We start from the raw sequence: 25780 nt of genomic DNA, 5'->3' as shown, positions 1-25780 counted from the left end.
CAGACACATCAATGCTGATCTCTTAGTGTGCATGCTCATACTGATGATCTCTAGCTAACTCAGGAGGTGATGATCTCTAGTTAACTCAGGAGGTGTGACCTACTATGCTCACCTCGCACACTCAGTTCCCCAGCTACCACTACATCAACAAAACTATGCACTCTACTCTCCACAACTAATTTGTCCCACTCACATTCTGCTTAGTCTTCCAAACAACAGTAACAGTTTAACTACATTTCACTTAATTCTACCCAACACAATCCATCTATACAACCTAAACTCCCAAAACACAAATATTTACATTTCACTTTCCACTCTCACCTACTGTTTCACACACATACCATCTAAGACCCACCCTGTAAATACCACATAATACTATTTCAGATGTATAATGCCTAAATCAGCCTCTAAGGAGTCCTTACTGTAAACAGCACTCTGTCAATTACTGCTTACCTAACACACACAATTAAGCACAATTTACATGATCAACTCCTTTTCCTCTGTTTCAAATTCGTACCCTATTTAATAGTGAAATTTCTATCTATCTGCACTACTATATTCTACATCTTCCTTTCTTTGTTCAATCAGCCTCTACATTAATTCTCCATCCACTAAAACAAATTGTACTACTTCCCTGCCTAGGTGACAGACACTCCCGTCTCGGTTATTTCTATCTTCTGTCTAGGTCACCAGCATACCTCTCAACTGCCTAGATTTTCACAGACTGTCTAGATTTTTGCCTCATATTTTTGCTCTGTTCCTCATAAAAGTTGTTTTATTTCTCTTTACAAATAACTAAGTTATGACATTTGACTTCAGACTTCATATCCAACAAGACTGTCCTTAACAAACTCTTAATTTGCTACAACCACATTGCCAGGTTTGCCAATGGGCTGCCTTTTAGGACACATCATTGCATCAATGTAAATCAGTTTAGGTGGCTTGAACTACCCAGCCTAATCCAGTATAACCAACTGATTATGGCCTATAAAATCCTCTATAATCCGGACAATACTCCTGCACTTAAAAATATTATCACCCCCTATAACAATCCTTCGATCCTCTAACAAACTACTAATTCAGACTAGCAAAATTAATAACACGGCCGGTGATTCTCTCTTTGCAAACTCTGTAAGTAGATCCTGGAACTCTCTTCCAGATGATATTACCTTACTTTCCACCTTAGGTCAATTTAAAACTAGACTCAAACAACATTTGTCACTTAACTGGCTATGTCACTGTATCAAGCCTGGCTAACTCTCTCTAGAATGTGTAAAAATCTGTTAACCATTTTACTGTGTAATTTAATTTAATCCTGACTTACACTCGGGATTAACCCTAACCTGTGGAACTTGTTTAACTTGCTTACTTATGTAATCTCTGTAAATAGTCTGTAATATGTAATGCTGGTATTATGTAATGCTGTATCTGCTTACCCTTGGAGCTTTTCTCCCCGGGCCTCCGCTGAAAATGGACATGCATCCAGTCGGACTATCCCGGTCAACAAATGTAAAATAAAATAAAATAATGCACGATAATCAAAAAATTACTATCAACTTTCTAAGACTATAAGAGCAATATGTAAAATTTGACCCTGATTTAATTATTTTGTAATAATCATCATCATCAACCCCCTTTTTTCCCATTTTATATATAGGGTCATGATGTCATGTCAACTATCGCCAGTTTTCTTGAGTCAGTGCCACTCTCCTACCTTTTTGATGGTCATGCCTGACTGTTATAGGTCTTCTCTCACATAATCCATCCATCTCTTTGTTGGATGAACTCATTTCCTCTTGTGTTCTTCATGTCTTTCACAAACCTTCTTCATCAGATTATTTTCTGATTTTCTGCATGTGACTGAACCACCATAGACTGTTCTTTTTGACCTTCTCTGCAATTGTACCTACTTTTGCTTCTTGTCTGACACATTTCTTTATCTGTCCCACAGTGTGCATCTTACTACCTGTCTCAGGCACTTCATCTCTGTCACCTCTAGCTTCCTCTACTGCTCTGCTTTTACTGCCCTGGTTTATGTACAATACAGTAGAACTGGCTGCACTACTGTTTAGTACAACTTATCTTTCAGCTTCTTTGGCATTCTTTGTCATACACTACCCATAACACTCTGTGCCAGTTGCCTGCAGCCCCTCTGATGATAGCTTTGACCTTCTCGTTCAGAGTTCCCTTCTCCCAACCAGCCCTCCCAGATAATTGAAGTTGTTAACGTCTGATGATAGCTTTGACCTTCTCATTCGGAGTTCCCTTTTCCCAACCACCCCTCCTAGATAATTGAACTTGTTAACCTGCTCCACTATTTTCCTTTTTATCTCAGTTCTCAGGCTCTTCTGATTTCCCCCATTTGTTGCCATTTCAACTGTCTTATTTATACTCACTTTCATCCCATGTAACTTCAGTTTTGTATTCCATTCCCCTAACATTTGTTGAAGTTCATGTTTGGAGTCTGCCTGTAATGCTGCATCATTTGCATATGGCAACTTTGTTGATCTTTCCCCTCCAAGCTCTTTGCTGATGTAGTCTGTCACCAGTATGGATAGCAATAGGCTCAGATCTGAAACCTGATGCACACTCACTTCCACTAGTAACCCCACTGTGAGACCAAACACCATTCGTACTTGAGTTATTGGGACCTTGTACATAAGTTGCACTATTTCTACCAATGTTTCTGGGACTTTAAATCAGCTTTCTTGAGATCTTGTCCATTCTTTCTCCATGTTTAGGAATACCCATTTGGACTCTTTCCTCATTTTAGCTTCTTCTCAACTATCTGCCTTACTGCAGATATTAGGTCAATTCTGCTGCATCCTGATCTGAATTCAGACTGCTCAACCTCCATTTTCCTTTCTACTACTCTCTGTATTTGTCTATAAGCTATCCTCTCCAGAATTGTCATTCAATATGACAGGAGTTTGATACCTCTGCAGTGCCCACAGTTGTGGATGTCCCATTTGTTTGTATACACTAAAATGAGTACGCTTATTCTCCATTCATCTAGAATATGCCTTTCTCTCCAGACTGCTGTGAGTAACCTCAGGACCCATTTCTCCTCTAACTCACACAACATCTTGATCTTATCTGCTGTGACCTCATTTCAACCTGCTACTTTCCCTGGCTCCATTTTCTTTAGTGCTGCTCTTACTTCTTCTAGGGTGGTCTCCTCCTCCTCTTTTATCACAGGCTGTGTCTGGGGCAGTACAGCTTCTGTGGGGTTTTTTTCATTCAGAAGCTGCTGAAAGTAGTCCATCCATCTGCCTTTGATTTCCAGTGGACTGGTGACCAGGTTGTTGCTGGCATCCCTTATGAAGGGTGTCCAACTATCTTTTTTATCTTTCTTCCTTTGTCTTGCAACCTGACAGAGCTTCTTTGTGCCATCTGCTAAGTCACTTTCCAGAAGCTGACAGAGTGCCTCTGATGCCTTGTTCTTTGCCATTGCAACTCCTTTCTTAGCCTCTTTGTTAGCCAACCAGTATTCCTTCTTACCCTGGTCTGTCCTTTCTATCCCCTACTTTTGCCTGTACTGCTCCTTTCTTTTAATCACTTTCTCGACTCCAGTATTCCATCACCACCTTTCCTGGCCTGGCTGCATACCTGTTCCATAGTCCTCACACATGCTGTTTTGAGGCACTGCCATTCTTCTTCAACTTTGCCTGTTTACTCTTTTTGCTTAGGGGCTAAAGCCCTGAGTAAGTCCTAAAACTCTTGTGCTTTCTCTCCAGCCATCTTCCAGGTCTTCAACCTAGTCTCCACTGACCTAAGAGCTTTCTTTGACGACTGCAGATGATTGTGACAACTAGTGCGTTATGCTGAGGGCAGACTGTTTCACTGGGAATGACTTGCAATCACTGATTCTATTCCACTGCCCTTTCTTACTAGGAGGAAATCTACCCGAGTTGCATGTTGGCCACTCTTGTATGTGATCTTGTGACTGTTTCCCTTGCTGAACTATGTGTTGTCCACCATCAAGCTATTTGCCAAACATAAATCTAGAATGGCCTCTCTTTCTTTAATCCTGCTGCCCCACCCCTGTGGACCAAAGCAATCTTCATATCCTGTCCTGACTGTCCCAATATGTGCATTCAGGTCACCATTTATCAATACCAATTTGCGTTGTCCTGCTTTATCTATTAGTTCCTGCAACTGCTGTCTGACTGCACATTTTTCTTCACAATCATAACCCTGTTGTGGGGCATAGGTTGAGATTATGAATAGTGTCCAGTTCTTACACTGTAGTCTGATTGCAATGAGTCTGTCACTAATTATGATGACATTCCTTATTGTCTTCTGAAGCATCTCCCTCACAGTTCCCACACCATTTCAGGTTTGTACTCCTACTGTGTAGTAAACTCTGGACCCCAAATGGCTTTGCTACACTTCCCCCCATCTTGTCTCCTGGATACATAGGATATGTAGGTTGCCCACCCTCCTCCCTATCATCATGTCATCCACTTCTAAGCTATGTTGTGTTGTGTTGGTGAACCTGCACAGAGTGTAGCAATTCTTAGTTAATGTTTGAAAAGTTGATTGGTTTTAAATCCAGCTTTTGCTCAAGAGAGCTATCCCAGGTAACCTAAGCTGGTCAACTGGACACAGGCTGGCCAGTAGCTTACTAACACATGGCTGATGGACTTTATGGTGGGCATGCACTGACCAAGAGTGGCACATACACCCACTTCCACTGTTTACGTGGGTCCCTGGCATAGGTTGGATTAGGCCAGGTTTTCAACCCACTTATCACTGGCAAATATTCATGCCCATTTTTGGTGACATTAGTCAATACAATTGAATTATCTACAGCCATATTTTATATCATCGAGTATCTAGCCCTGATGTGGTGCACAGTCTGTGATCCATGTTCTCCTATCGTGAAGATACTGCGTACCACAGTTGATCCCCAAAGTGGTGGAGTCTATACAACTCTTATCCCTATAGGAAACCATTCAGAGACTGTGCTACTCACCCCAGCTCCGTCACTGGATGAGTCTGAGGTGGAAACACTCAGCTTGTTTTTGGGAGTTGGAAGGAACCCCACAGAGATCCAAGGAAAGCATGCAAACTCCTACGGGCATTGGCCGTAGGTCAGGATTGAATCTTGTGCATGGAATCTGAATATCATAACCATTATGCCAACTGGTCTGTTTTGGGCCTTTTCTCCCCCATTATGTTTGGCTTTGTCTAGATTTTTTCTGCTTAGAGTTTGAGAGGTATATTTATTAGATATTTCCTGCGAATATCTTCTCCCACCCTATACACATATAGGTAACCCATTTCTCTGCCTTGCACATGCTGCTTACTCAAGGCTTCCCATCTCTCTCTTCTGTGTCTCTCTCTCTCTGTGTCTTCTCTTTATTTATACAATCTACTCTATCTGCAAGCACCTTCTACCACACACATCTAAATTCTGACCAAGAGTAATTCCCAGAATGATAACGCTTGCTGAAATAAAACGACTCAGGAGCTTAATAAAATCTGACAAAGCCAAGTTAGTTTGAGGTTAAAATAGTGATGCAAGCCAAAGACAATCAAAAGGTCTATTTTAGTTACGGTCGCAATCTCAGAAGCATGGCACAGCAGTGAGCTGATCTAGTTATGAACGATGTTCACTAGACTGATGCTGGACACAGCAAACTTACTGGCAGATAAATTCAGTTCAGACTTTACTCTGTCTCCCCTCTGTTTGTCCCATAAATTATACTTGAAACCAACTCACGTCCAACTATCATTTAAGACCAAATCCTGAAAGGGCTATCAAAAACTAAACATTCTTCAGTGATTGGTCCTGACAATATCCCTTGATGCATATTAAATAGTATGAAGCACAACTTAACCACACCCTTAACAGCATAATTCATCCTCAGCCTCTATACAAGTTTTGTAGCAAGAGAATGGAGAACAGCTATAGTCATTTTCTACATAAGGGAGAACCTTGTAAAGAGGTAGGCAATTACAGACCCATACGTCCGACCAGCCTCATATGTGCGCTCTGGAAAGATCTATCATAGAACTAATAAATCAGGACATAGGGAACCTCCAAACATTGGACCACTGTCAGTTTTGATGTTTTGATTTGTCAAGGGCAGTCATGCTTATTCAGTCTGATGGACATCTTTGAAAGCGTCACGTAAACAATTGATGAAGGTAAAACAGTACACATTATATACCCCGACCTGGTCATTCATTATCTCTCACTCAGACATAGGAGAAAAGCTGAAAAAAGCCCTACATTACCCACTGGATTTCCATCTGGCTCACAGATAGGATGCAGGTGAATAAAACAAGGGAAGTTACCTCAATGAACAGACCAGTCACCAGTAAAGTTCCCCAGAGTTTTGTGCTGGGACTTCTTCTGTTTGACATCTGAAATAAATTCCAATACCAAAGGGCTCTGGCTGAATAATTTTGCTGATGAATGCAAGCTGGGAGCAATTATTCAATCCCAAAATGACGTAGCCATCCTGCAGAAAGGTTTGTCCAAAACAAATAACTGGTGTCAGAATCACAGACTGAAAATAATGCAAAAATGGATCATTATACCCTTTGGGAAGTCATCTACCATGGTGAACTACTACATTGAAGATATTCTTCTAAGAGTTTGACAAAGTTTTTCAGGATTAGGGAAATTATGTGGACAGTGACCTAAATTTCAACCAAAATGTGTCCACTGCTGTAAGAAAGTCCTTCTGTATTGCACTGCAAAGGAATTGAGACTAGATCCAGGGATGGCATTGTCCCCCAATTACACTGCCCTCATTAGGCCGGTCATTGAATATAATCCTTTCTTAAGTATGTAACAACTGGAACTCCCACAGTGACACCTTACTAAAAGGATACACACCCTAAATAACATGTCCTACACGGACCATCTCAAAGCCCTGTCATTATACTCACTATCCTACAGACTGCTATGAGGTGACCTGTGTCTGGTACACAAGGCATCCTCCAACCAAATACAAATGGACATACTGTACAATAACAAGCTAAATGGCATCAGAAATACATTGTCTGGGGATCTAATCCTCTTCTGCAACATTAGCGGAACAGTTTGGAGGGACAGGTATATTTTATAGGGCATACTACTGCTGTGGAATAGTCTCTTCATCCACATAAAACAAAGTTCATGCCTGTCCATATTCAAGAACAGATTGGTTTTACAGCTGGGTAATAGAAACTTTACCGCAGGACTGCCTCCTGGACTACTAATGGATAGGGGCAGCTGTTAAATGATTTATCCCATGCATGGTTCCCCTCCAATTATCTGCGGTATGATCCCAGTTATTCTCAGAGGGGATAATATATAATTATCACCCATGGGATGGCTAAGACTTATTTATAGCCATTATACTCTTTTGCCCCTATCTGTTCCTTGCAGCCTAAGTAGCAGTTAGGCTGCTGTATCCCTAGAGGCAGACAGACTACTGGATTCGATTTTGTACCTGTCTTTTCCCTGCGGCGTAAGTGGTAGGCAGGCTGGTTTAGCCCTTCTCTCCCTTTCCAACTTACAGACTAAGTTGTAGTTAGGCTGTACTATTCCTCCACACGTCCCTATTTTTTCCTTCTGGTCCTAGCAGAGGTTAGGCTACTCCTTCTTTTTCTCCTCTCGTCCTTCTACAACCCACTTCTTCTGCTTTCCATCATACCCTCTTCCTCTGAAACATTACGGCTGGTTTAAAAGTTACCTGCTTGGTCTCTAATCTCTCCATACAGTCTTAGTGCCAAATTAGGGTACTGCCCCAGTTTCTGTTATCTTCTCTCTGTAACCAAACTCTCAATGCTTCCAAATTCACCTCCTTCTTATCCTAAATGTAGGGGCTGTCATGTTAATCTTTTCCCTTGTTCCACCCTCTTCTTCTTAACTTGCTCTTACAATATACAGCTACGTTCCTCACATTCTCCCCACCCTACCCCCTTTTTCAATTCCACATAACATGCTGTTCTTGCCTTTTTATAGCTACCATATGTTTACTGCGGCTTTAACTACCTAACTTGTACTCCTCCTCCTCACTGTCTGCTAATAGACAACATTCCCTCAAACACTAACTTAATGTCAGAATCTCTATCACATAACTCAGAAAACGAATCTATATAAATTCCTTTCCAAATCTGTCATAAACTAATCTGCATTCTTATCTAAGTAGAAAACAATTCCTTAGACAAACACATCTGCTACAACAAAATACATTCACTGCTACCTTTATGAAATCTGTCTCTTCTCTATTATTTTACATCTTCAGCAATCAATAAATGATACAATATGCAACACCCACTATCCCTCAAAACTATCCCACCTCTAACAATACTGTCAAAAAATCACAGCTTTTTAAAAATTGCATGCATTAACAACTACTATAAATAAGTGTGCCTCACTGGATGTATGGATCTCTTCAGTAAACCTTAATATAATACCTCCTACTGAGACCTGGCTTAGAGATTCCTTGTGCCTTTCTACTTACATCCAAGACAACTATAGTACACCGTATGACTTTAAATCTAGAACAAGAACTGATGGCACATATATGCTTCTAATCAAATATCATGTCTCCCTGCAAATCACAGATGCTTCAAAAGCTAACCAGCTTGATAATGAGGTCCCCAACTGAGTATTACCTTTTTTAGGAAAAGTCATGAGGTCGATACTACCAACATAAAAAATGTCAACAAAATGCAAATTAAAGGTCATGCTGTTAAATTCTACGAGTATAAACACAAATCTGCACCCATTGCAAGCATTCTTAACCCTGGAAGATGCTGACATTTGTGCAGTCACAGAAACCTGGTTCAAAGCTGTGGAAAGCACCCCAGCCTTACCTGGTTACTCATCCTATCATACATTCAGACCCCAAACTGTGGGCAGCAAAGCCAAAGGAGGTGGAGTTTCAATATATATTAAAGACACACATCTCCAGGCTGGTCAAACATTATGATGCACAGGACACACTCCAGGTGCAGTTAACCATTGACAGGACCCCTATTCAAATTATAGCTAGCTACAGGCCCCCAAATTTGACTCAGGATGCCCACTTCACCTATCTGGACCTCTTCAAATCTAGCAAGATTCAACCCTTTACTCTGATCCTGGGTGACTTTAATTACCCAACCATAGATTGGAAAAACTACTCATGCCAGAACACAAATGCCAGAGATTCCTCGATTTTATCAATGCAAATGCCTTGGAACAGCTAGTCAATACCCCCACAAGAGGTGATAATATCTTGGACTTGGTTTGAACCAACATGGGTAACCACTACAGCACCCCTATGGTATCATCCTTCCTGGTAAGATCCGACCATAAAGAGGTTACTTTCGAAGTCACTATCTCCCCTGACCCCCCTCTAGCTAGGGTCAAACAAAAAAACTTCTCCAAAGCTGATTACAGACTCCTGAGGAATGGTATAAACAGCTTCACAGCCCCCTTCCCCACTGTAGGAACTGGCACCACCATCCAAATCTACACCAAAGTACTTTATAAGCTTTTATATAGATGCATGGAATCTGGAATCCCCAACAGGACAAAATCATCCTCCGCAAGGAAGAGTAAACCTGTCTGGTGGACATGTGCAATAAATAAACTACATAACAAAAGGAAAAAATTGATGTCCAGGACCAAGAAGGAGCAGCTGTCCAATTGGAAGCAATCTCTCCTTAGCCTGAACAAGCAAATAAGAGCACTAGTGAAATCCTCTAAAGCAACTTCAAGTCCAAATTGGCCACATCTACTAGAGACAATCATAAGGCCTTCTTCACATATGTCTGCATTCTCAAAGGAAGCACTGTTCAGAACTGGTGGTCAAGGACACCACATACACAAATGCTGTCGATATAGCCAATCTACTAGCTGGCAGGTTCAGTGAAAACTTCTCCCCTCTGTCCCGCCCATCAGTAAATCAGGACATCCCCAGTACCTGCCCCCAACCCCTTATCTCTAGGGAACAGCTCATCACTGCATCTCAAAGGGAAAAGATTCAGCCTCCATGGGACTCAATAACATCCCAGGCTGCATTCTACATGAACTCAGGCATGAACTTGCAGCACCATTAGGCACCCTATTCAACCAAAGCCTGAGTACCAACTTTGTCCCAGTCGAGTGGAGGACAGCCACTGTCATCCCTTTACACAAAGGTGGAGCGTCCACCGATCCAGTTAATTATAGACCCATCAGCCTAACTAGTGTGATCTGCAAGGCCATGGAATGGATTATCATGGACCTCATTAACAGGGACATTGGCAATCTCCAAACACTCGACCCCCCACTGTTTGGCTTTGTCATGGTGAGGCCATGTCTGTTAAATCTGGTCGACTTCTTTGAGAGAGTTACCAAAGCCATGGATGACAGGAAGACAGTGCACACCACCTACCTTGACCTGGCCAAAGCCTTTGACACTATTCCCCACTTGGGCATAGTAGATAAACTCTCTCAACTAGGCATCTATCCATATGTTACCAGATGAGTAGCAAGCTGGCTCACTGATATAACTCACCTAACCAGAACAGGGGAAGTCATCTCAAGTAGTAGACCCGTGACAAGATGTGTACCCCAGGGATCGGTCTTGGGGCCTATGCTGTTTGAGATATACTTCTCAGAGGTGCTGGCTGAATCTAGTGGACTATGGCTGACCAGGTTTGCAGATCACTGCAAGCTGGGTGCAGTCATCAATTCCCCAAGTGATGTGGACGTCCTCCAAACAAATAACTGGTGCCAGAAACATGGCATCAAGCTGAATGCCAAAAAATGCATCATCATCCCCTTTGGAGAGAGTGATGTCCCCACATATTATCACATTAATAATGCATCCTAAGTACACAATCAGTAGTGAAGGATTTGGGCATCCAGGTTGACAGCAACCTGACATTTGACCACATTGTTGCTTCAATTGTACAGAAAGCTTTCTACATGGCCCACCTCATAAGTAAGGGTATCTCATCCAAGGACAAAGAGGTCATAACATCCCTGTATTCTTCCCATATAAGGCCAATTATTGAGTACAACGCCCCCTTCGGCATGTACCTCGCAAAGCACATGCAGCAACTGGAGAGACCACAGCGGTTCCTCACCAGGAGAATCCAGGGCCTCAGACAACTATCCTACACAGATAGGCTAAAAGCCCTGTCCCTCTACTCAGTTTCATACAGACTCAGGAGGTATAAACATGTATTTCTTTGATATCTACATTTGTATGTATTTTATAAAATTTGGTAGAAAAGATACATTTGATGTAATTAATGTGATTCATTGAGGGGGTACATGTTTGTGTAATTTTGTCATAGCCAACATATATAATTTAATTTGTACAGTACCTTTTTATAGCAATTCATACCAAAACATTTTTGGTATGGGAATAGTTCACAGGCTATCTCCTTAGGTGTATTCATAGGTTCATATTATAGGCTATCTGCCCTAGGGCATTTATAAGCCTAGCCAGTGTGTGTTTGGCTTTCGCCACCCATTTTAAATTCATTTTGCTATGCCCTTTTTCGAGGTTAGTATACTGTGCCTCTGTCTAACAGTGACACAGAAGTGATACACAGGGTAAACCTACGATCTCCCATCCACTCATCAAGATTTCTCTTGAAGAGAGTCAATGAGGGACTCTGCCTAACCTGGATTGGGATTTTATTCCAGAGTGAAGGGAGCCTCTGGGTTATGAATCTTTCCCTCCAGCATGTCCTATTTATTTCAGTGCTGAGGTTCAAGTCTCTCGAGTGCGTAGCTCGATGGGATTTGGATTTTCTGAGGTGCAGCATGTCCATTAATTCCGGGTTGGACATGGCTTTATACATCAGGCACAGATCGCCTCTGAGCAGGCGTATGCCACTGAGTAGAGCTGGAGTTTCTTTAACCGGGCAGCATATGGCATCTGTTTGAGCCTCTTGATCCTCCCGGAGAGGTACCTTTGGGGTCCGTCCAGTTGCTGCAGGTGTCTGGTAAGGTACATCCCAAAAGGAGCATTGTACTCAATTATGGGCCTGATGAGGGATGAGTAAAGAGGCACGATGACCTCCCCTGATCTAGATGTGAATCCCTTCATGATTAGGTGGGCTATATAAAATGTTTTTCTAACCACTTTGGCCATGTGGTTGTCAAATGAGAGACTGCTATCAACTTTGGTTCCCAGGTCCCTAATTACTTCTTCTGTACTTAATGGATTACCACCTATGTGGTAATTTGTGGGCAATTTGTTTTTGCCAAAGGGGATGACTATACACTTTTTGGCGTTTAGCTTGAGGCCATAGCTCTGGCGCCAATTGTCTGTTTCTATGAGGACCTTCTGGAGGACGCTTGTGTCAGCTGGAGAGTCGATTATGGTGCCCAGTTTGCAGTCATCTGGGAACTTGGTCAGCCACAGTCCTTCCATGTTGGCCTGTACCTCCGAGAAATATATATCGAACAAGAGAGGTCCCAGGACTGAGCCTTGTGGGATGCCACTTGTAACTGGTTTGGAGTCTGACATGGCTCCAGCAATTCTAACCATGTGGGTTCTATCCTTAAGCCAGTTTGCAACCCATCCAGTGACATAGGGGTTTATATTTAAGCTGGTGAGCTTATCTATAATGCCCGAGTGGGGTATTGTATCGAAGACTTTTGCGAGGTCCAGGTAGGCTGTGTGGACCACCTTCCCCTCGTCAATGGCCTTGGTGACTGTTTCAAAGAAATCAAACAGGTTTAAAAGGCAGGATCTGCCCTTAACAAAGCCAAACTGGGTAGGATCCAGTGTCTGTAGGTCCCCAATATCTTTATTTATGAGGTCCATGATGATCCTTTTCATAGCTTTGCAGACCAAGCTAGTCAGGCTTATGGGGCGATAGTTTCCAGGATCCGTTGAGGCACCACCTTTGTGGAGAGGGACCACTGTTGCTGTATGCCACTCTTTGGGTACATATCCTGTAGTAAGGCTGAGATTGAACAGTAGTTTTATGTTTGGGTTTAGCTCTTCTTGGAGTTCATGTAGGGCAGCCGGGACACTGTCTGGTCCCATTGATGCTGTGTTTTTTGCTTTGGAGAGGGCGGCTCTTACCTGAGCATCTGAGATGTCAGGGGGGCAGCATTCTTCTGGGATAGATATTTGCCCTTTTGGTGGTGGGGGGGGAGTTTGCGCTGAACCTGTCAGCTAGGATGTTGGCAATGTCTGTGGGTTCGGTGTATTTTTTGTCATTTTGGACTAATTCTGAGCTTATCTGGGAATTCCCACCCAGGTTCCTAACATAACTAAAGAAAGCCTTGTGATTATCCTTAGTGTCCTGTGCAATTTTTCTCTCGAAGCTGGCCTTAGATGATTTTATGAGTGCCCGTAGTTTTTTGCTAATACTGATCAGAGATGCCTTCCCTTTTTGGAATTTTGCTCTATCATGTAGTAGCTTCCTCCTTCTATTTATAGTTTGTTTATGGCTGGGGTCCACCAGACAGGACGTCTGCCTTTGGAGGATTGGGTCTTGGTTTTATTTGGGATTGCATGATCCATGCATTCCTGAATGTGTTCATAGAATGCGTTTATAAAGGACTCTGCGGTCTGGGCCGTATGTTCCACAGGCCCGGGGGCTTTGAAGGATTCCACCTCGGTTTTGAGGAGTGTGAAATTTGCTTTAGAGAAGTTTTTCACTGTGGTTTTCTGGGCAGGAGGTGGGGTCAGGATGTGAATATCCAGTGAGATTCGTTTATGGTCTGATCTTACCAGTAAGGGATACACTTCTGGTCTGGAGCATAGAGTCCCCATGTTGGTGATTATCAGGTCCAGTATGTTTTCCCCTCTTGTGGGAGTGGTAAAAGTTGTTCCATACCATTGAGTTTATAAATTCTGGGAACCTTTGGGCTAGAGTGTTGGAGCTAGAGTAATGCTCCCAGTCTATGTTTGGGTAGTTGAAGTCGCCCAATATAATGGTGTTTGGAGAGACCTTCATATTTTCCAGTGTTCTCAGGAAGGCCGAGTGGGGTTCCTGGGTTTGGGAGGGTGGTCTGTAGCAGGCTATAAAATGGAAGGCAGTTTTACCCACTGTTAGTTGCACATGGATAGTCTCTGATGTCTCGTGCTGTGCCACCAACCTAGAGGTGTGGGTATCTTTGACGAATATTGATACTCCCTCTCCTTTTGTGGTTCGGTCCAAGTTTTGGGGCCGAAAAGCATGGTATGAGGTATATCCTGGTAGTGCTGGGGTGCTCTCGGGAGCCTTGAACCAGGTTTCTGTTACTGCACAGATATCAATGTTCTCCATGCTAAGGAGTGTTTGAAGTGCGTGCATCTTGAGGTTTAGACTTCTGGCACTGAGTAGCATTACTCTTAGTTTCTTATCCCTTGTGATACCTATGGAGGTGGGTTTGTCTTTTGAGCCTTGCCTAAAAAAGGCACTATGGGGGTAGCAAGAGCCTTTGCCAATATCCGAAAGCCCAGGGGTGACAGATGCAAGCCGTCCCTAGCGAAGCATAGTGGCTTGTCGAGCATGTCATCCCAGGCTGACAGCCATTGGATCCCCTTTGAATGACACCAATATTTAAGCCAATTGTTGAAATTGATCATCTTGTCTTCATATTGTGGCATCATTCTTGGTGAGGGTAAGATGCTACTCAAGGTCAGGGTCATACCGGCCTGGCCTACATGCTCAGAGAGCTCCTCTATGTCTCTTTTCATGTAGTCCAGGGAGGTAGGTCTTAGGTCATTCACACCAGCATGGACAATGACTGAGTCATATTTGTACTTGCCTTGGAGTGATCTGAGTGCTTGTGTTATGTGGCGGATCCTAGCGCCCGACAGGCAGCTCACCGTGACCTTCTCCTTGTTCAGCCTGGTGAGCGGGACGTCAGTGTGCCTGACGATAGAGTCACCTATTACAAGTGTATCAGGTGTGTTGTTTAGCCTTAAGGGCTGTGACTGTTCACCACATGGCTTTGTGAGCTACGTGTTGCACGTGTTTTGTTTTGGGGTAGCGGATGCCTGGGTGTCTGCTTTGGAGGTCTCTGCTGCTTAGGCAGATTTTTATTTAGAGCATCCAAGTATGTTTTTGTGTGTTTATGTGTTTGGTTTGCTGTCGTAGTAGGTCTATGTGAGACTGGAATTGTAGTGAGTGTGGTTTCCTTCTCCTCCTGACTGGTTATGCCAGTACTGAGTTGAGAGAGCTTAGCCTCCAGTTTGGCTATATGGTTGCATCTCTCATGTGTTGGAATTTGTTGGGAGGAGGAGAGGGTTGTCTGTGTACATAAGGCAGTTGTAACATTGCCTCAATATTCCCAGATTCACCAGCTGGACCGGAGAGGAGATATGTCAATAATGTGGCATTTATTTAATGAGATGTTTGGATGGGTAATTAGTTAGTATGCTATAAAAATGAAGTGTTTGAGGTTGTAATGCATTCACTTGAAGGCCATGGGCAGAGGTACTAGGAAGCATTAAACTCTTTTGACTCGCCTGCATGGTTTTGCTTCTGTTTCAGCATTTTGTTACATGTATTTTGTTATATTTTGTCCTTGAGGTGTATTTTTTTAGGCTTATAAGGGCCTCAGGGCCAATAGCCTAGTAAGATCCTATGATTAGCAAACCTGCACATGGGGAGCCATGCTCAACTTAACATTTCCTCTGTTTATATTCCTATATCTTCCTCAGTTGCTGCTAAGCGAGTCAACATCTTTTAAATATTCCAATGTGGTCCTAGCATGAATACAATTATTCTGGGGCACTTTATCTTGGATGCTATTGACCATGTAACCAAACAGCTGTACAACATGTTGCTGCACCTTAACCTAGAACAACTTATAAAACAGCCAACCTGGCCCAGCCTCAAAACTGGAAAGTACTCTTGATAGTATTTTTACCACCTTTGCCTATTGATGTATTCACACTAAAAATTCTGCCAAACTTCCTAAATGACCACTGTCCAGCCCTGTCTTATTGTCCCTTCAAAGCTATAAAACGTATGCCCTAAATATTGACTAGTCAACATTTTCCTCCATATAAACTGGCTAAGCTTGATTCTTATCTGAATTCGATTAATTTGTCCCCCCTTTGCCAAAGTGATAACCCTGAAAGAGCCTTGTTATATTTCATTGATGCTATCAAGATTTTTATCTTTCTTTGTGTACTTAGATGGCTACTTGGCCATAAATGCCCCTGACTTACCAATAAAATCAAAACTCTCAGGAGACAATGAGACAAAACTTGATTTACCTGGAGGAAAAATCCATCTCTAATATCCTCCTAAAGGAAAAGTACACACAAAGTATGTATACAAAGTTTAAGAAAACAAAGCATAATAACTACAAAGCCACTTATTTTGGAACTAAGCAAATGTCTGCTACCAATAATCCCCCCACAACTGGAAATGAAAAAAAAGACCATCTTCCATCTCCAACTTTCTTAGAGATAATGTCCCTAATAACTCTTAATCCATCAGAAGATTATATAAACTTTATAATCACTCCCATTGAAACCATCAGTAACAAATTTCATAACCCCGGCTCTAACCAACAAACTACTCAAAGTAATCTTCCAGCTCAAATGTATATTCTTGCAGTGTACACAGCTTCTGAACTGTTTCTGAGAAAGAAACAAAAAAGATTGTTAAATAATTTGAAACTCTCCCCTTCTACATTCACTGCACTCTTCCTTAATTTCCTTAGGAGTTAAGCAGACAAAATAGTCAAACCACTAACTGTTATTTTGAAAAGTTCTTCCATGCTGTCCTGACCCACAGCATGTGTGCTTCACTAGCAGTCACCTCTGAATCACTTAAGCTACCCTGAAACACATTAATTGTGACCGCACTCTCCAAACAAGCATCCGGCACCACACAGATACTCGGGCAAGTTGGAGAACCACCTGAAACCAGTTCACCTCTGAGTCACTTAAACTACCCTGAAACATGTTAATTGCGACCACATACTCCAAACAAGTATCTGAGGCCTCACAGATAATCGGGCATGAAGGAGAACCACCTGAAAATAGTGTAGGTCAGCTGTTAAGGGAATTTTTATTTTAAGTAAACTTGACAACTCTCTAAAAGGCTTAAAGTGTATCTAGTGAGCACATTGCCTGGGTCTGCAGCTCAAACAAGTTTTCCTGCCCACTACCTAACCTAATAAACCTACATTTAGCCCCAAATACAAATAACACATAGAAAATATCACACTCATGTAATCCAGCTAAAAAGGATATAGTAACCGCATATACTCTAATAAACCCTGACTAAGCAGCAGTTACTCTGTAACTGTTATTAATAAAAGGCTCAAATCACTAGCAAGTGAAATAATCCTTACTTTTTTAAAATAAAGTGTTTCTGAACTGCAAAATGAGTTAACTGGGTTAAAACAAAATTGGATAGCTGATAATTTTTCTTTTAGTGCATGCCACATTCTGGCTACACTCACTCCGTTCCCCTACCCTGCCCACCCTCACTATGCCTAAATTTATTTTAAACTAGCCATACCCACAAGCCCTACTACCCAACCCAGCTAACAAACTAAATTACATCACTTTAACTTAGTACTAGTCTCACCATAACAATATAGCAATACTTTTAACTAATAGAACTCTCCCAACTATTACAATACAGCAATACATTTACAAAAATCATTACATTCACTAACATTCAAATAAATCAACATGATACCCATCCATTTTACTACAATAATATTCCTAACAATAGCAGGAAACCTCACATCATACCACATTAGTCTCAATGGGTCAACAACCCCCTATAATACGCCGTTTACCCATCCACCACAGATAAAACTATTTAAGTATTAAAATATCACCCTCAGTCTACAAAATTACTTATATTGATCAGATTAACCTATGCTATAATGCCACAAAAAAAAAAAAAAAAAAAAAACAATCCCAATGTCTCACTATAATATAACACAATCATAGAAAAACTCCTCAAGACCATATCCCACATCACCTCACAGCTAATCCCTAGCAGAGATATCCAGCCAAACCCTGACCTGAACACCAACCCATTCCAACAAACACCCCAATTTAGCAGCCATAGTTTACTAAACCTCTTTCAGAAAGGGTCTGACCTCTTATTATTAAATTTGAACATTAGAAGTATTGTTAACAAAACTCAACAACTTCAAGCCACTCTCACCCGCTACTTTCCTGACATCAGTCTGATTACTGAAAACTGGTTACAATCAAAAATTAATGAAATTTTACCTCCAGGTTACAGTATGTATAGGGTAGACAGAAACAGCAAAAAGGAGGGGGAAATAGCTATTTTATTTAAAAGTAGCTTTATTCTAGAGATCCTACAACAAAATACTCCTGACTTCAATAATGCAGAAGTAATCTTTACGAAACTTAAGATCAACTCCAAAAAATACTTAAACATAGCTGAAACCTATATACCTCCAGGTAACATCATCTCCACCCTAGAACACATCCTTCACTGGTCCTCAAACTCTCTTCCCCAGGAAACAATTATTGGGGACTTCAACATAGATTGAAATACTTGTAACTCACAAAACCCTTCAAATCACATAAACTTCCATGGCTTCACCCAAATCATACCCCCCCCCCCACTAGAATTGATAAAACATCAAATAGGCAACCATCCTTGATTGAATATTAACAAATAGGCCTTCTCTGTATTTACATGGTGGTCATTCAGATAGTCTTAGCGATCATCTTCCAACTTTTTTACTTAGGAAGCAATAAAATCCAGCAAAACTCATCAGCAATCGCAAAATTAGGAACAAAAAAAAAAACTTTCACACTCAAAATGTCATATCCACCCTTAAACTCTGTAATTGGGTATCACTGACACATCTCTCCCTAGTGGAAGCTATAAAATACTTCAACTTAACTTTCCTGAACATTCTGAATAGAGAGAGAGAGATAAAGATTGAAATCTGTGGCAAAACAGCAAAACACAAGACTAAACAGGCATATCAAGAACTTAGACATAAAGCTAAAAAAACAAATCAAACAGGACAAGATTAATCACTACCAATACATTGAAACTAAACATCAAAATAACCCTCTGCAGTTTTGGTCTCCTATTAATAAAATCCTACAACTGGAAACACTAGTACCCCCACCCCTATAACCACTAACAACGAGGCTGTATAGCTATGCAGTTTAATAAGTATTTCAGAGTCCATACTAGCCCTCACAAATAATAAGTGTTTCACCACCTTCATAGAAATTCCCACAGCAATCTTAGATAGCAGCACCTTTGATTTCCAACCTGTACAAACAGACACTATACAAAACTAATGAAAAAAACTCAAAACAAAAACCCTAGCAGCTGATAATCTACCAGCTGAATATTTCAAGCTGGCTGTGGATGCTATTTCCTACCAAGTATCCATCTTAATAAACCCAGTCTTTTTCCAAACAAAAGGTACCAGCAATCTGGAAACTTTGCTGGTACCTTTTGTTAATCTGGAAAATTTCACAGATCATTCCGCTACACAAAGGGGGGAAATCATTAGAACTGTCCAATTACAGGCCAATAGCTATATTGTCACCCCTGTCTATAGTTCTAGAAAGATGCATCCACTCACAAATTATGCTGTATCTCCTTGATAACATCCTGCTGTCCAAAGCCCAACATGGATTTCCACCCTAATGAGTTTCACAAACATCATTAATCAACACAGGCACAACGGTATAACAGTATCCTCTATCTTTCTAGATCTATCAAAAGCGTTTGATATCATCTCTCATAACAAACTTGTACACGCTTAGAAGTAAACCTTAGTCATTCCACAATTACTTTTTTCAAAGACTACTTAACAGGGTGCCAGCAAACTGTAAAATGACAACAAAGTACATCTCCTTTACTGCCCATTACGCTAGGTGTACCACAAGGTTCCATTCTAGGTCCCCTACTTTTCACTAACAATTTACACACTGTTACCCTCCATGCCTCCCTAGTCCAATATGCGGACAATTCGACATTAATATCCACTGCATCATCACTCCAGCAGTTACAATAACTAATGCAGTAGTCCTCTGCAACTGAAATGTGGCTTTACGAAGTTCAATTTATTCTAAACCCAAACAAGACCAAACTCATGATATGCCAAACCACTAGAGCTATGGATCCCCTCTCTCCGTTTAATATCACATCTCCAAACAATACCACCATCTCTCTTGTTTCCCAGACTAAACTTCTGGGTGTTGTTATTGACAACAGTATGAAATTCAACCTACACATAGCCCAGATAGTCAAGAAAGAAAATAAAAAACTTGGTAATCTTTGCAGAAACAGACAATACCTAACTAATTGCACAAAGGCTACCACTGAAAGAACACATCTCATTCCATACTCCTATATGCCTCACCCATTCTGACAAAACAAAAAAAAAAAAAAAAAAATCAGAACTAGCAAAATTAGATACCTGCTATAATAAGATCACAACATTTGCAACAGATTCCTACTTTAGAACACACCATTGCCTTGCACTCAAACAACTTAACTGGCAAGAACTACCTCAGCTCTTAATTTATAATATACTTACTTTGGCCTATACACTTCTAAATCAACTTGAAAAACACCCCTACTCTAGTAGCCAATCTTTACACTCAAATAATAAATCCTTCTTAAAAGTTACCAAAAACAACAATGCCGCAGGGGATTCCCTCTATTCTACATGCATAGCCAAAATCTAGAACTCATTGCCAACAGATATATGGACAAATACAAATGCTCTGCAGTTTTAAAAAAGACTTAAATCCCATTTACTGAATATAAAGCTATGCTTATGCACCAACTCTGGATAACTTATGAGTGCCTTCTTTAACCTCCCTTGCCATCTAACTCCTCTATCCTCTCTTCTCTAGTCTTCTTATCTTCTCTACACCACCCTTTCCTTCACAATAATTAGTCTGGCTCAATCTCTACTCCAAAACATCCAGCAAATGTTCTCAATTAGTAACTGGTCTATTTTCTCTTTATTATCTCTCCCTGATAATGTACTATTATTAATTTTTGCTATCTCTCCATAGTTATGCATTTGGTAGACAGACATAGCAGTATGCTCTGTTATTAGAAATGTGTATAAAGCTTAGTCTATATGTGTAAAATTGATGCATTAAGATCTATATGTATTACACTGTATCTATGAGTTACTTCTCTGTTATAATGTTTTGATATTTTGAACAAGTGTCCTGGTGTAAATGTGGAGCTTTTTCTCCCTGGGCCTCCACTGAAAAAGGAACTGTATCTTGCTGGACTTTCCTGGTAAACAAATGTAAAATGAAATAAATAAATAATTTATAGCATCTCACTTATCACAAGAATTGTTCCACCAGACCTGAACCATATCATCATTATAAGTTTTTTTAAGGTACCCCTACACAAAACCAATAATGACTATCAACCTATCTCCACTCTATCGCTTGCAACCATTTTTGAAAAGGATATTTATAAACAGATACTTAAATACTATGATAGCTGTTGGCTTCTATAGGATAGACAGAATGGCTTCAGAAAAGAATTTTAGCACGGGCCCAACATGCTCTCAGCATCTGATGCTATTTTCCTCTTTGTTCACCTTAAAACCCAGCCATAGTCAACCATTTTCATCAGCTTTTTCCACTGTGAGTAGGAGACTGCATCAGGTCCTTCCACAATGAAAGGGTTGACTGATAAATTAAAGTCCACATGAGGGTGTAGGGACTGAACCCCCAAGGAAATGTTTGTGTTGCATTAAGTTAACTGTATATGCATATTTATCAAAGATCTTTTGAAATTTGGAGCCATCCTAAGTTTGAACATTTGTTATTTGGTATTCCAGTCAAGGCCCATCAGCGTATTTGTAGGTGTGTGGAATCACACTAGAACTTAATATTCTCATTCACTCCTTTTATACAGTAATCCATTAATATACAGCTGTTAGCCATGTTTACATCTGCACTTAACCACTACGATACAGGTTAAAAGATCAAATCATGTCACAGCATGAAATTTAGCATTTTACCTTGCCGGAGTAGCTTCTATGAGCTCTGAAACTTTCTGCATGTAGTCAGTGGCAAGCACAACAATCTCCTCATCTTCCGAGAAGTTGACATCAAATATTTTATCAAGCAGAGGCTTCCACTTCAGCTGTCAGGGTAATAAAATCATACGTTAATTCATTTATGGGCTAATATACTATCATGCTAAAAGGTAGAGCAGTCAGTGCTATAGTATTACACAATACTGTCTACAACTAATTTCACAGATATGTCACCAGTACCTCAAAAAAAGTTTAGTATTTCATCTGTCCCTGGTCCCTATTTTATTATCAAGGTTAATTAAGTACAAATTACCAATATGAATTTTTATACTTTTTAAGCAAGATGCAAAAACTTAAAGTCATGTTGCAAGATTCAGAGCATAAAGAATTTCATATAGAAAAATACATCTTTCATGATATATATAGATAGACACACACACACACACACACACACATGAATATTTACATGTAAGGAGATTAATTCTGCCTTGTTAAAATATACTTAAAAAAATGAAAGGCTCAAAAGTCCAATCGAATGTAAAAGGAAAACAAATAACTTTCCTTTTGCTAGCAGTTAACCAAAATCCTAATACTAACTTCAGACACTCTCTGTGTTTTGTGGTAAGGGGTATGGTTTATGTTGTACTCCTCCTATGTCACTAGAAAATAAAACTCCATCCCCACAGCTCTGGATGGGAGAAAGGAAAGTCACCCTGCTAGACTGGTCCAGGGAAGTAAATAGTGTGGGAAGAAATAGCCAGGGAATTGTTATGGCTAGGCTTGTATAGGCCCTAGGGCCAATAGCCTTGTACCAGCCTATGAACCTAAAACTAGACAGGCAGGGGGAAGGGGCAGGTTTACCACATATTGGTAAGGGTGGGCAGAGAGTGACGCAAGAACATGCTAATGTGCAACATGCGCCAGGAACTGTGCGTGTGGGAGAGAAATTAAGCTATGTAGTTGTAGCGGTTATGCTAGAGAAGAGACTGGAGAAAAGACAAGCCAAGGAAAGTGCTCCATGTTGAGGATTTTGAGAAACTGAGACAATTCAGTAATTACTTTAGGTTTCAATACTTCTTATGTATGTTTCCACGATTCATTTAAGGAACAAGAAATTGTTTGAGATAACATCGACTCTTTTTAGCTGTTGCAGTCTTTCTTGTAAAAAGTGGGAAAAAAAGCAAACTTTTATTGTGGAAGGGTTGTCTGCATGTTGGCACTGTAAACATTCAATTAAACTTTTGGTTCAGTTCAGAATGAATATTATTGTAAAAGAGGTTTATGCAAAACCGTTCATTCTATGTCAGCAGTGTTTTGATGAAGTGGGACTACGGTGTGGTACATGGGAAATGTGAGTTGCAGTAAATGTTAATAAAGCTCAGCGTTTACCAGGTGTCATAAATGTGGAGGGGTTAGACAAACTTTAAGTGACATTATCCAGCCAAACATGTACTAATATTTCAGTGAAATTAGCAGTTTAATTAATTATTGTCCAAAGCACAGGAATAAATCAATGTCAGCAAGCAGGCTATATTTGTAAATCCTGAAATGATGTGCTATAAATGCAAACAGAAGGGAAAACTGTAGTTTGCTTGTGAGAAGACTGAAGAAAAGCATGATGAAATACAACTGCAAAAAGAAAGAGAACTAAGTTGTAACAAACAAAAATGGTGGCAAATAATGAAGTAAAAATGTGCAAGGCAAACAATGTCAGCAAGGGGAGACAAAAGGCGGTTCTGGAAGTAAGGAGATGGAGGAGGAAGAGAAACGATTAATAGAAAAAATGTAGTGCAGAAAACAAGTACAGTATTTTACAAACTGAGGAAAATTGCACAATTGAATACAATGAGAGTATCTCTAGGTACAACAGCCAGACACTGAGAAAGGAAAAAAATACTTTTAAGATACAAGGTTACAAAAAAAGTATTTAGGGAGTGATACCCCTTGGGGATTGCAATATTAACTGGTTCATCTTATGTGAGAATTATGAGTATTTATAAAGTTATTGTGGGTAGAATATTAGTGATGGATTCTAATACAAACAGGAAGGTGATTGATTATTTATTTATTTATTTATTTTTTATGTGTTTGCTACATAGTAAACAGGTGGGTGAATTGATCAGACACCCCTTTTAGCCATGACCCAGGGCTCAGAGGTAATACAAATTATAAACAAACTTAAGTTATACACTTCATATTATAGACTGTTACTTACATTGTTGCAAAATATTAGAAATTTATAGTTATTATACATTTCCAATAAAGTAACATGTTTACGTAAAGTTTTATTAGTTTCCATGGATTAAAATGCAGTTTTGTAATATTAAATTGCTTCTTAAATGCTTAAAATTGAATTATCTTTTAAAATTGTATACGGTAAGGTGCATAGAAAATAAGTGGACGTTTAAGTAAAAGAAAGCAAATTTAGGTCATTTAAAGGTTATAGTGGTGTCCCCATCAACGAGTACGCACATATGGTAGTATGTAGAGTGTAAAGAGAGTTCAGGAAAACAATATTCTAATTTAGGGAGACTGATCTTCTTGGCTACTGATTTTCAGACAGTAGGAAATACTAGATGTGATATCTAATAGCAGTGTTTTATTTGTGAGTGGACATCATTAATCATGTTATCAGTCTGGGATGCAAAACGTAAGAAAGAGTCAAGGGTTAGACCTATGTATTTGTACTTGTTTATATAATGATTAAAATGGTTGATATTGTTTGAGCACTGTGAGGAGAGGAAAAAAAGCATAACATGTTTATTTTTAATTTGGAGTTTATCTGGTTCAGACCATGGACAAAAAAGAGAGAAGGGATGCTGGAGAGGAGAATGCAGGACTGCAGGGCACTGACTGGATTAATAAATTATCATCTGTGTAGAGGGCAAGCTAAATTCAGATAAATCAGTAATATTAATGAATAAAGAAAACAATAAAACAATAATGGGCTTAGAACACAGCCTTGAGCGACACCTCTTCTGTTTTAGTGTACCATTAGTGCTGGAATAACCTTGAAAGGTCATGTTTTCAAGATAGCTATGGAACCAGGCAATGGCATTGTCTCCCAAGTTGAATTTTTGTAGCTTAGTAAGCAGAATTTTGTAGTCAACAGTTTAAAGGTATAGATCCTGTCCACAATTCACTATTATTGCTTGTTATAAGGATACCATCATTTAGTTTGCTACAGTTAGTATCAGACAAAGATTACAGCGGTTGTGCAAAAAAACATCTGAAGTCCGGCTGTCTTCCATGTCAATTTATCTTAGAACAATGATGAATGGTAGGTATAAGACATTTTATAAAATGAAAAAGCATTTGGAAATATATATGCATATAGTAATTATTGGGGACCTGGACTGTTATTTAAGGAGGATAAAGAAAAAAGTACAGAACAATGTAAAATATGTAAAGATGTTGTTATAGAGATGTATAGTTTACTTGTAGATTTAGTTGTTAGATATGGAAAAGAAAGAGAATATTCATATATGAGGGAATCTTGAAAACCACCATTTATTCTTCATTAATTCAAAAATACAAGCCCACTCCATAATTGATGGTGACATACATCCTAATCCAAGCCCAAACTCTACCACAACCCCAGAGCCACCGACACCAACTCTTAACAATACATAATTGTTTACCAGACCCCCCCCCAACTCCCTCCTTATAGCCCATCTCAATATTCGTAGCATTAATAATAAAGTTGCTCATCTACATGCCCTCATAGATGTACATTCATTTCACATCCTCTGTCTTACTGAAACCTGGCTCAAACCAACAAAGCAAGACAATGTACTTATTCCTCCTGGCTATAATATCCTGAGATTAGACCATAAT

At 40.1% G+C, this 25780-nt stretch overlaps 1 protein-coding gene across 2 annotated transcripts in view; it reads right to left on the bottom strand.

Moving 5' to 3' along the window:
* The window catches only part of ECEL1 (endothelin converting enzyme like 1), a 2857191-nt gene that overhangs the window by 1425206 nt on the left and 1406205 nt on the right, over positions 1 to 25780 (bottom strand). For both annotated transcript variants that reach the window (XM_044070676.1, XM_044070677.1), the window contains one exon: positions 21926 to 22050. In XM_044070676.1, the coding sequence (XP_043926611.1) occupies positions 21926 to 22050 (125 nt within the window). The remainder of the gene's footprint in view (positions 1 to 21925; positions 22051 to 25780) is intronic.

This window comes from Protopterus annectens, chromosome 4.part1, assembly GCF_019279795.1.
Source record: "Protopterus annectens isolate FY-2018-M chromosome 4.part1, PAN1.0, whole genome shotgun sequence".
In the NCBI taxonomy this organism is placed as follows: Eukaryota; Metazoa; Chordata; order Ceratodontiformes; family Protopteridae; genus Protopterus; species Protopterus annectens.
This window is presented reverse-complemented; position numbering and strand designations above follow the sequence as displayed.